Genomic DNA, 12,992 nt, shown 5'->3' on the forward strand with positions numbered 1-12,992 from the left:
GGATGAGGAGGAAACACAGATCTAGGCCCAAATAATAAAGTGGCCTAAATGCAGTTCAAAATTGGTAACAGGACTAACCAGGCGGCATTGCTTTGTTCAGTGGAGGACAACTGTAATGAGAGGCTGACACAGTGAGTAGGGCCAAATAAGTAAGTAGGCTAAATGCAGTTCTAAATTGCTAACAGTAGGAAACAGGCGGCACTGCTTTGTTCAGTGGAGGAGAACACCAAGCAGCGGCAGACACCGTTACTAGGCCCCAACCAAACTAGTAGGCCAACTGCAGTGTTACATTAACAACTACCTAATGAGAGCCTGAAGGTTGAAGCTCAAGAAAACCAAGCAGTAGGAAACCCAGGAGCGGCAGACACCGTTACTAGGCCCCAACCAAAGTAGTAGGGCAACTGCAGTGTTACATTAACAACTACTTAATGAGAGCCTGAAGGTTGAAGCTCAGACAAGGAAACCTGGAGGAGAACATCAAGGAGGAGGAGAACACCAAGGAGCGTCAGACACCGTGACTAGGCCCCAACCCAAGTAGTAGGGCAACTGCTGTCTTATATAAACAACTATTTAATGAGAGCCTGAAGGTTGAAGCTCAGACAAGGAAACCTGGAGGAGATCACCAAGGAGGAGGAGAACACCAAGGAGCGTCAGACACCGTGACTAGGCCCCAACCCAAGTAGTAGGGCAACTGCTGTCTTATATAAACAACTACTTAATGAGAGCCTGAAGGTTGAAGCTCAGACAAGGAAACCTGGAGGAGAACACCAAGGAGGAGGAGAACACCAAGGAGGAGGAGAACACTAAGGAGCGTCAGACACCGTGACTAGGCCCCAACCCAAGTAGTAGGGCAACTGCTGTCTTATATAAACAACTACTTAATGAGAGACTGAAGGTTGAAGCTCAGCTTTTTCAGTGGAGGACAGCGTGATAGAGTTGCGCAGACAGACAAAGGTAGTATGTGTTAACTAAAAAAGTTTGGTCTGTGCAGTTTTAAATTGGTTACAGGGGTACACAGGCAACATTGGTGTGGTCAGTGGAGGACATTTGGAAGGAGGGACCGCAGACAGAATTCCTAGGCCTAAAATAATAAAATAGGCTCTATGCAGCTTCCATTATGTGGCAGGGGTACACAGGCAGCATTGGTGTGGTCAGCGGAGGACATTTGGAAGGAGGGACCGCAGACAGAATTGCTAGGCCTAAAATAATAAAATAGGCTCTATGCAGCTTCCATTACGTGGCAGGGGTACACAGGCAGCATTGGTGCGGTCAGTGGAGGACAATTGGAAGGAGGGACCGCACACAGTAAGTACTCACAAAAACAAAACAGATGTTAATGTCTACCAAATAAAACAAACACCCCCCCCCCCCACAAAAAAAAGGGTGGCATACTTACCATATTTTTCTGACCATAAGACGCACGTTTTTTCCTCCAAATTTGGGAGGAAAGTGTGGGTGCGTCTTATGGTAGGGATGTAGCATGTGGGGAGGGGGGCAGCAGCGAGTGGGATCGCACTGTTATCCCACTTCAGGAGGCAGAAAAATGTCCACGCTGCCTGGAATCAGCTGCTGGGGAAGCCAGGTGGTCCCCATGATTAAGTGCAGTGAATATTCATTAGCTACTCCCCGCCCACCTATCAGCTGAGTGGTGAGCTGGGAGCAGCAAATGAATACTGCACTTAAGCAGGGACACACATGGATAAACCAGTGCTAATTCCTGCAGCAGCTGGGGAGATCCGTGTGTGCGGAGGAGGAGGAGGCAGCAGCAGCAGGGTACGGGGGTGGGGGGGGAAAGAAGATCGCTGGTACCTTCCTGGGCTGCAGCTGAGTGCTGTGCAGTGTGCACAAGGAGGACCTGTGATGATGTCAGAAGTGGGCGGGCTGAAGCATCACATGGCAGCACAGAGCCCTCCCTCTTCTTGACATCATCACAGGTCCTTCAGACTCCAACACTAGAATCTGCTGGCTTCCATTACCTGTGCTGTGGAAAGGCAACAAGAAGGAGGGCTCTGTGTGCAGCCATGGGATGCTTTAACCTCACCACAGGCTGGCTGCCACAATTAAGAGGTTAGTCTTTCCAAAACACAATAAAGCACTCTGCCACTCCTTTAGTGAACTATAACTCCTAGCATGTCATAAGATCTGCAGGACATGCTGGGAGTTATAGTTCTCCCATGGGATTTTAAAGCAGCACTCCAGTGTTATTTTTCAGTGCTGGAGTGGTGCTTTCAATATAAGCCCTGTGCCCCCATTCTTATACTCACCCTCCAGCATCTTCATATAGTACTTCACAGACACCACACTGGTCCCGCAGCTTCCAACATAATAACATACTATTATATATAATAACACCACATATAATAGTATGTTATTTATGTTATTAAATATTTTACCACATTTTTTTTGCTTCAAATATTTTTTTCCCTATTTTCCACCTCTAAAACCTGGGTGCGCCTTATAGTCCGGTGCGTCTTATAGTCCGAAAAATATGGTAGGTACAGGGGTGTGCTCCTATGCTGAATTTCTGACATTGTAATTTGGCGCAAAGTATTTACTGATGTAAATGTAGGACAGGGCCCCTGAGTATTTTAACTAGCATCATACATGTCAACAAATTGTTATTGTCTGTGCCAGCCATTGAAGGATTTCAGCACATAGACTAAACAGTGGTGGAGCAGCGAGAGCTAATTTTGCAAGTGGTAGAGCACAGTTTGACCTGGGTGGGGGAAACTCTCTCCTGGCCGGCGGTACAAGCCCAGGGCTCCTCATGTTACAATGGTGTGTCTGACATTGGGTGCGCACCACCACCGCCAGAGACACTTCATTGTACTATGAGGGACCCAGTGCCAGTGCCGTCGACCAAAAGTGGGCACACCCACCTCTTCAGACAAACGGCACTCTGACGGGTGCTTGCGCCAAGTGGCGAGACCACGGCCCCGTGGGGGGAGTTAGGCCATTTAGGGAGGTGTAAACATATCGTATGCTGGACAAACAGCAGCAGCAAATTAAGAGATTGGAACAGTCAGTAATACCAGTCCCAAAGCAAGACCTTTTTACAGGAAAACTAGGTGTCAGCCAGGAAAGGTGGGGCAAAATAATTTGAAATCCATGAGTGGTTCATTTTAATGAAGGTTAGATCATCAACATTTTGGGTAGCCAGACGAGTCCTTTTTTCGGTCAGTATTGAACCAGCAGCACTGAATACTCTTTCTGATAGCACACTAGCTGCTGGGCAAGCAAGCTCCTGCAATGCGTATTCGGCCAATTCAGGCCAGGTGTCTATTTTGGATGCCCAGTAATCAAAGGGGAATGACGGTTGAGGGAGAACATCGGTAATGGAGGAAAAATAGTAACCATACTGGACAAATGCTGTCTCCTGTCACTTTGAATTGATGCTGCAGTACCTGTCGTGTCTGCGGTCATTGCGAAATCACTCCACAACCTGGTCAGAAAACCCCTATGTCCTATGCCACTTCTGATTTGTGCACCTCTAACACCTCTGCCCTGTTGCCCCCTGCAGCTCGTGTGAGAACCATCACCGGCGCTGTGTGCTGGGAATGCCTGAATCAAACGGTCTACAAGAGTAGCTTGTTTGGTTGCCAATATTTGTTCCAGGTTCTCATGTGGCATGATATTTTGCAATTTGCCTTTATAGCGAGGATCAAGGAGGCAGGCCAACCAGTAATCGTCATCGGTCATCATTTTTATAATGCGTGGGTCCCTTTTGAGGATATGCAAGGCATAATCCGCCATGTGGGCCAATGTTCCAGTTGTCAAGTCAGTGCATATGCTGGGTTGAGGAGCACTTTCGGGCAAATCAACGTCACTTGTCTCCCTCAAAAACCCTGAACCCGGCCTTGCACCGCCAGCACTTTCTATTGCCCCCTGAGAAGCTTCCTCATCCAAAAAATACTCATCCCCATCATCCTCCTCATCCTCCTCCTCTTCACCCGCCACCTCGTCCTGTTGACTTCCCTGAGCAGACAATGGCTGACTGTCATCAAGGCTTCCCTCGTCCTCGGCTGCAGACGCCTGCTCCTTTATGTGTGTCAAACTTTGCATCAGCAGACGCATTAGGGGTATGCTCATGCTTATTACGGCGTTGTCTGCACTAACCAGCCATGTGCATTCCTCAAAACACTGAAGGACTTGACACAGGTCTTGGAGCTTCGACCACTGCACAGCTGACAACTCCATGTCTGCCATCCAACTGCCTGCCCGTCTATGTTTATCCTCCCACAAATACATAACAGCACGCCTCTGTTCGCACAGTCTATGAAGCATGTGCAGTGTGGAGTTCCACCTTGTTGCAACGTCGATGATTAGGTGATGCTGTGGAAGGTTCAAAGACCGCTGATGGTTCTGCATACGGATGGAGTGTACGGGCGAACAGCGGATGTGAGAGCAAAGTCTGCGCACTTTCAGCAGCAGGTCGGGTAACCCCAGATAACTTTTCAGGAAGCACTGCACCACCAGGTTTAAGGTGTGAGCCAGGCAAGGAATGTGTTTCAGTTGTGAAAGGGCTATTGAGCCATAAAATTCCTTCCGTTGTCACTCACTACCTTGCCTGCCTCAAGATGTACACTGCCCAGCCATGACTGAGTTTCTTGCTGCAAGAACTCAGACAGAACTTCCGCGGTGTGTCTGTTGTCGCTCAAACACTTCATTGCCAATACAGCCTGCTGACGCTTGCCACTAGCTGTTCCATAATTGGACACCTCGTGTGCAACAGTGGCAGCTGCGTATGGAGTGGTCGTGCGACTGCGGTCTGTGGACGAGCTCTCGCTTCTCCTGGAGGACGAGAAGGAGGAGGGGGGACGAACGCCTACAGCCAACTGTTTCCTACACCGTGGGCTAGGCAGAACTGTCCCAATATTCCTGTCCCCTCTGGACCCTGCATCCACCACATTAAACCAGTGTGCCGTGATGGAGACGTAACGCACCTGGCCATGCCTACTGGTCCATGCATCTGTTGTCAGGTGCACCTTTCTACTCACAGATTGCCTGAGCGCATGGACAATGCGGTCTTTTACATGCTGGTGGAGGGATGGGATGGCTTTTCTCGAAAAGAAGTGTCGACTGGGTAGCTCGTAGCGTGGTACAGCGTAGTCCATCAGGGCTTTGAAAGCTTTGCTTTCAACTAACCGGTAGGGCATCATCTCTAATGAGATTAGTCTAGCAATGTGGGCGTTCAATCCCTGTGTACGCGGATGCGAGGATGAGTACTTCCTTTTCCTAACGAGAGTCTCATGTAGGGTGAGCTGGACTGGAGAGCTGCATACGGTGGAACTAGCGGGGGTGCCGGTGGACATGGGTGACTGAGAGAGGGTTGGTGATGGTATTCTTGATGTTGCCCTACATACAGTTTTTCCGAACACGAACCTGGTGATTCCCTGACTGCTTTGGCCTTGCAAGGAAACCGCCACATTACCTGTAGGTGGTGTGCTAAACGGTAAGCTTACAGTGAGGGAAGGGATGTCACGTTGCTGACTAGCTTAATTGTGAGAGGGTGCTGCAACGTTAAGGGACGTTTGGTAGTTTGTCCAGGCTTGCAAGTGCATGGTGGTTAAATGTCTATGCATGCAACTTGTATTTAAATTTTTAACATTCTGACCTCTGCTGAAGGTCCTTGAGCATTTCTTACAGATGACTTTGCGCTGATCATTGGGATCTTGGTTAAAAAAATTCCAGACTGCTCTCTTCCTATCGGATACCTTTTCAGGCATTGCACACTGAGCTACTTTAACCTGATGGCCATGCTGTCCTACAACTGGTTTTGGTTTTGCCACACGTTTTTGGCCAGATATGGGCCTGCCAGATGGAACCTGTTGCAATGTTGATGCCTGCTGCGGCTCCTCCTCCTCCGCTTCTGAGCTACTGCCGCCTGCACCCTGTTCCCCCAATGGCTGCCAATCGGGGTCAACAACTGGGTCATCTATGACCTCCTCTTCTATGTTCTGTGCACCTTCCTCTGTGTCACCGTGTAAGCCGGTGCTATAGCGTTCGTGACGGGGCTCCATAGTCTCATCGGGGTCAGATTCTGGGCAATGTTCTGATCTGAGTCAAAGGAACAGCATAATAATCTGGCTGTGGCTGTGCATCTGTGCACTCCATGTCCGATTCATCTTGTAATAGGCATGGCCTGTTAACAATTTCCCTTTCTAACCCAGGCACGGTATGTGTAAAGAGCTCCATGGAGTAACCAGTTGTGTCGCCTGACGCATCCGTCACTGTTGTTCTGGGTGAAGGACACAAGGAAGCGACTTGTTCCTGACCGGGAGCATCCAATGACGATGCACTGCTCTGACATTTGGCACTTTCCGAGGAGGAGGCGAAAGAGCTAGAGGCAGAGTCAGCAATGAAAGCCAATACTTGTTCCTGCTGCTCTGGCTTCAAAAGCGGTTTCCCTACTCCCAGAAATGGGAGCCTTCGAGGCCTTGTGGAGCCAGACGATGACGCTGGCTCAACAACTCGAGACTTAGGGGCTATATTGCTTGTCCCACGATCACCTGATGCTCCACGACAACCACCACTACCATCATTACCAGCTGGCAATGAACGCCCACGGCCACGACCTCTTCCACCAGACTTCCTCATTATTTGAAAAATGTAACCTAACTAACAACCGTTAGGTGGTCCTGTAAAACCAGGTAGAAGGTGTATGTGAACTTGTTGTGAATGTAAATCTCCCTTTTTTATGTGTCGGAGAATGCAGTGAAAAATCAGGCCCACTGTTATACAGTAGGTTTTCTGTGGCAGAAAAAAAAGACAGATGCCACACACAGGACTGGCACTAATGCAGATTTGCCAATCTTAATCTCCCAATTTTTTTTTTTTTTTTATGGGAGAATTAGGAAAAATTCAGGCCCACAGTTATACAGTAGGTTTTCTGTGGCAGAAAAAAAAGACAGATGCCACACACAGGACTGGCACTAATGCAGATTTGCCAATCTTAATCTCCCACTTTTTTTTTTGTTTTATTGGAGAATTAGGAAGAAATCAGGCACACTGTTATACAGTAGGTTTTCTGTGGCAGAAAAAAAAGACAGATGCCACACACAGGACTGGCACTAATGCAGATTTGCCAATCTTAATCTCCCACTTTTTTTTTGTTTTATGGGAGAATTAGGAAGAAATCAGGCCCACAGTTATACAGTAGGTTTTCTGTGGCAGAAAAACAAAGACAGATACCACACACAAGACTGGCACTAATGCAGATTTTTCAATCTTAATCTCCCAATTTTTTTTTTTTATGGGAGAATTAGGAAAAAATCAGGCCCACAGTTATACAGTAGGTTTTCTGTGGCAGAAAAAAAGACAGATGCCACACACAGGACTGGCACTAAAGCAGATTTGCCAATCTTAATCTCCCACTTTTTTTTTTATGGGAGAATTAGGAAAAAATCAGGCACACTGTTATACAGTAGGTTTTCTGTGGCAGAAAAACAAAGACAGATGCCACACACAGGACTGGCACTAATGCAGATTTGCCAATCTTAATCTCCCACTTTTTTTTTATGGGAGAATTAGGAAGAAATCAGGCACACTGTTATACAGTAGGTTTTCTGTGGCAGAAAAAAAGACAGATGCCACACACAGGACTGGCACTAATGCAGATTTGCCAATCTTAATCTCCCACTTGTTTTTTTTTTGTGGGAGAATTGGGAAGAAATCAGGCACACTGTTATACAGTAGGTTTTCTGTGGCAGAAAAAAAAGACAGATGCCACACACAGGACTGGCACTAATGCAGATTTGCCAATCTTAATCTCCCACTTTTTTTTTTTTTTAATGGGAGAATTAGGAAGAAATCAGGCACACTGTTATACAGTAGGTTTTCTGTGGCAGAAAGTGGCTTGAAGAGATATAACAAAAAAAAAAAAAAAAGGGACTGTACTACAATTACTATCTCCCTACAGTAATCTGAGAAAAGTGTGGCAGGCAGCAATAAAAAGGAGTGCTGCACACAAAAGTCAAAAGTGTGGACAAACAAACAAGATAGCTGTGCAGAAAGGAAGGAGCAACAGGATTTGTGCTTTGAAAAAAGCAGTTGGTTTGCACAGCGGCGTACACACAGCAACGCAGCTATCAGGGAGCCTGTACAGAGCTGTTGCACAGAAATGTAGCCTCCACTGTCCTTGCAAAGAAAAGGTGGTGTTGGACAGTGGAAATTGCTACAGCACAAGCGATTTTGGGGTCAATTTACCCTGCCTAACGCTATCCCTGCTTCTGACGAAGCGGCAGCATCCTCTCCCTACGCTCAGATCAGCAGCAGTAAGATGGCGGTCAGCGGGAACGCCCCTTTATAGCCCCTGTGATGCCGCAGAAAGCAAGTCAATCACTACCATGCCCTTTTCTAAGATGGTGGGGACCAGGACCTATGTCATCACGCTGCCCACACTCTACGTGCACCTTCATTGGCTGAGAAATGGCGCTTTAAGCGTCATATGAAATCATATGAAGATCGTGTACCGCATGGCCGATCCCACGCTGGGATCGGATCGGGTTTCATGAAACCCGACTTTGCCAAAAGTCGGCGACTTTTGAAAATGACCGATCCGTTTTGCTCAACCCTAGTCTCTACTAATGGGCTTGTCCTACACTACCCACCAGCAATTAGGATAATTGACTCACTAGGAAAACTAGGAAATGCTGTTAAGTTTATTTTTAGTATGCCATAGAGGAAACATAGTATTTGTGTCCCAGTAGTCTGGATAACAATAATAATTTCCATATAAATGTACACCCTCCTGGGTTTCATACTGCAAATATATATGCAATAGTAGCAACAATCATAAGAATAAAGAAGTACTCAAAGCTGATGCATTGAATGCGCTGCCATTTTGAGAGTCATTAACTTCACACTGTTATTTTGTAGACTGCTCGCTATGATCGCTCAGAACTTCCAGAAATGTTCACTTCAACAACACATGAAACTGGTTCAAGAAGTCTCCGCCGTTGCTGAGCATTGTGTAGATCACAAAGATGAAGCAGATTGCAAGAAACCAATGGTATGAATGTTTGCTAGCGATAATTCCACAACATAACTTTTACTCTGAAACCCCCACATTGAAAGTTATGATCATATAGCATGAAGATCCAAAGTAATCTTCCATATTTTACATATAGATTGGAGTCAGCTTCCATGTCACAAGCTGGCTGGATCTCTACAGAAAAACAAATCTGTTTGATGTAAAAAGGTTTGTTTAAAAAAAATAAAAGGTTGCCCCACAGGCAAAATTCATTTTAATTAATAGATCAGAAAAGAGCAATAGGGAAGCTGTATGCCGTAAAAATATACAAATTTTACTGATTAGATAGTTTAAAAGAACAATTATACATAGGTTAAAATTCAATTAGATGGGGGTAACAGTGCAAAAGAATGCAACCGTACAAGAAATCACAGTACCACAGTAAAGTAATATAGCCACAACATAAAAATGTCCAAAAGATATGTTGCAAAGAATCAAGTACTTAAAGTCAAGATTTATGTATGAGCAAGATTGCTTCAATGGGGAATGTCCCAAGAATGTGCAGATATGCATAAGCCCAAATGGGGTTTTAAAGTGCTAAGTGTGTAAGGCCCTAAAAGAATTAAGCCAGTTTTTTAGAAGTATAAACTAATAGCATCAGCTATATTACTTAGAAAAAGTCAATGGTAATCCATGGGTACTGTACCTTGGATGGCGCTGACACCCTGACGCGCATTTCACGCTTTTTCGAGGGGAGGTGTGTAGAAAAAAAACAGCTCGAAAAAGCTAACGCGAAACACGCGTCGGGGTGTCAGCGCCATCCAAGGTACAGTACCCATGGATTACCAGTGACTTTTTCTCAGTAATATATAGCTGATGCTATTAGTTTATACTTCCTAAAAACTGGCTTAATTCTTTTAGGGCCTTACACACTTAGCACTTTAAAACCCCATTTGGGCTTATGCATATCTGCACATTCTTGGGACATTCCCCATTGAAGCAATCTTGCTCATAGATAAATCTTGACTTTAAGTACTTGATTCTTTGCAATGTATCTTTTGGACATTTTTATGTTGTGGCTATATTACTTTACTCTTTTCTTGTACGGTTGCGTTCTTTTGCACTGTTACCCCATCTAATTGAATTTTAACCTACATATAATTGTTCTTTCAAACTATGTAATCAATAAAATTTGTATATTTTTACGGCATACAGCTTTCCTATTGCTCTTCTCTGATGTGTTGATTCCTGTTGGAAGCATAATTCTTTGATGATTTTAATTAATAGATCTTGTAATAATAATAAGCTACACAATTGGCTGTTATTTCCCCCCCCCCCCCCCCCCCCGTGATCTTATAAAGGTGCCCCTGCTATGTATGGTGTAATGAATGTTTCTGACCATGCAGGGACATGGTCTTCACATAATACATCTTTTGACCAGGGAATAAAGAAATAGCCATTATACAGATGACATAGGAATGGCTTGCAGCTGCTGCTTACTGTGAGGTAAAACATTACTCTGCCTATTTTATCACAGGAGCGAGTGTTTCAGCCACGTCTCCAGTCCCCTGAGCTCATCATAAATCAAATCAGTGAGGTAGAAGCTGCGGATTATGCTGAGCTCACTTGTCATGGAATTGGTTTATGTGAGCTCAAAGTGAGGGAGACATGGCAAGAAACACTCTCTCTTGTGATTAAAACAGGCAGAGTAATGTTTTACCTAACAAAATAAGAATCCGCTGTGCTCCCATGTTCTCCTGTTTGTATCCTCTCTTTTGCTTCCTCCTCTGCCCAGGAGCTGTGGTATGATCAGCTCATGTCCCTGCAGGGTCAGATACAGCCATTACACAGTACACAGCAGGGGCATATTTATAAGATTATCTCGGCACAGGAACATTTTTTAATACATCTAATTGTGGAACTTATTATTATTCCAAGATCCATTGTCTAAAATGTACTTTATCAGTAGAACAACCCCTGTAAGCATTCTGCAGAGGGTTTTTTCACATTGTCTTCGTCAAATGACACATCTGATTTATTTTCTTTCATGCTTTTGCAGAATACAATTTTCTATGATAAAGTATGTACAGCATCAGACGAAACGCAATCTTATCCCTGGAAAGCTGATTGCTGTGGAAAGCAAGACCCAGAAAGAGAGAAGTGTTTCCATGACCATAGAGATACCAACATTGAGCCATTTAAGAAACCAGATGCTGCTGCTGCTTGTAAACTACAGACAGAAGACCCTCATGAAGCTTTCCACTAGTAGGTGTTTGCATTCATTTTTTAAATGTATTTTCTTATTCCTTTTGTCATTTGTGGGTAATGTGTATATGTAGTATACCTATTGGTGCAGTCGTTCATATCACCATATAAATCTATCATAACATGTTTCACAATGGCACATCTGTGCCCAGAAGTGTAATTTGAAGCTTAGGAGCAGTAAGTCAAAATCTGCAAAAAACCTCCCTCAAAACCACATATAGGTGGCTTCATATATTGCCGAGAGCCTGTGTGCAACTAAAGCATCTGCACCCATTATTGCTACCTCTTGGACATCTGCATGAGAAATTATATCTAGACAGAAATTAAATTGGCTATAAAAAGTTGTGAAATGTTACAATATACTTTGTATTTCAGTTCCCCACAGTTTTAAGACCTCTGCTTCCTATCAGCGAACAGAAACAATTCCCCAAACCTGTCCTCATCATGTTCAATATCTGCTGACAGCAAGCAGAGATCCTGAATCTAATTAATAACTAATAGAGAAAGTTGCATAATTTTCAGGAGATGAGGTTGGCGCTTTAGCTAGGATGTAGATGGCTATCCTAACCATATGGTTTGTTTACTTTCAGCTACACTGATACTGTTGCTAAGAGACACCCATCTCTCTACCCCCCGGCAGTTCTGGGGCTTGCTAAACAATACAGCCTTATTATGAATGACTGCTGTGCAGAAGAAGAGAAGGAGAAATGTTTCGATGCCAGGGTATGGTATGCAACGTTTTACTGTAAAATTGTATTAATTTATAATCACAACCATATCTACCGAAAGGACCTGACCCCTGTATACCCTGTGTGCTCTGTATACATCAGTGTTCTTCTTTCCATGCTCTTTGGATTGTTTACATGGAGATCTCCGAGGAAGGGGAATGTGGACAAAGAAAGCTCTAAGTAACCTAGTCCAGGAGCACTTCCCTGCAGTCCAGGAAATAGACTATCAAGAATCAAGTAGCGTGAGAGAACACAAAATGCCAGAACCCATTTACATTTCACAAGACTTTGTAATATGTTTCCTATTTTTTTCTCATTATTTTGTTTTTGCAATTTTCCAGTTCACTGACGTTCAAAAAACCACACTTTCTTTAGAATATCAACAGAAACATACTTGCCATGTTCTTAAATCATTCCCACCAGAGAGAGTCTTATATGCCAAGTAAGTCACAGACTATCTACTGGATTATTGATTGACTGTTTTTTATTGATTGTTATTTATTCATAATTCAAGGGTTTAGCTAGTAGGGGGCTAGTAGGGCACCTAAGGGCTGAGTGCCAGGAAGGGATCAAGTAGGCCGTAGGAAAAAGAGCCACTTTCCCTGTTAGCCACTACCTAGAGTCTGCAATGTCTCTTATTTATTATATGCTCTTTCATAATTTGTCATAACATAATGTGATATCGTGTACCCAGAAAAACCAGAAAATACTACAGGGGTGACATAAATGTCAACTGCATCTACAACAAACTTTGCATAACTTAATAGTATATGGAACTTTTTAGACATCACAAACTTCTGACCTATAAACAGATTAGATGATTAGTGTCTTAACACGAGGGTCACATCACTGGGACTCACATCAACCGGGCGAACGGGGTTCCCATGTTCCTAGTTCGAGTATCAGTGCACATATGCGTCCCCTGCTTCCTTCAAATATTTCCAAATAATCCTTAAATAGAATCACATGGTGTTTTCACAATATCCTATTCATTCAAATGGGGAACACAAAACTCCCATTCTCATGTT

The 12,992-nt window shown here is 44.4% G+C and overlaps 1 protein-coding gene across 1 annotated transcript in view; it reads left to right on the forward strand.

Annotated features, from left to right (window-relative positions):
* The window catches only part of LOC143787859 (albumin-like), a 32,642-nt gene that overhangs the window by 1,935 nt on the left and 17,715 nt on the right, over positions 1–12,992 (forward strand). The window contains exons 3-6 of the mRNA XM_077276974.1: positions 8,878–9,010; positions 11,031–11,236; positions 11,827–11,959; positions 12,306–12,406. Coding sequence (XP_077133089.1) covers positions 8,878–9,010; positions 11,031–11,236; positions 11,827–11,959; positions 12,306–12,406 — 573 coding nt within the window. The remainder of the gene's footprint in view (positions 1–8,877; positions 9,011–11,030; positions 11,237–11,826; positions 11,960–12,305; positions 12,407–12,992) is intronic.

This window comes from Ranitomeya variabilis, chromosome 1, assembly GCF_051348905.1.
Source record: "Ranitomeya variabilis isolate aRanVar5 chromosome 1, aRanVar5.hap1, whole genome shotgun sequence".
In the NCBI taxonomy this organism is placed as follows: Eukaryota; Metazoa; Chordata; class Amphibia; order Anura; family Dendrobatidae; genus Ranitomeya; species Ranitomeya variabilis.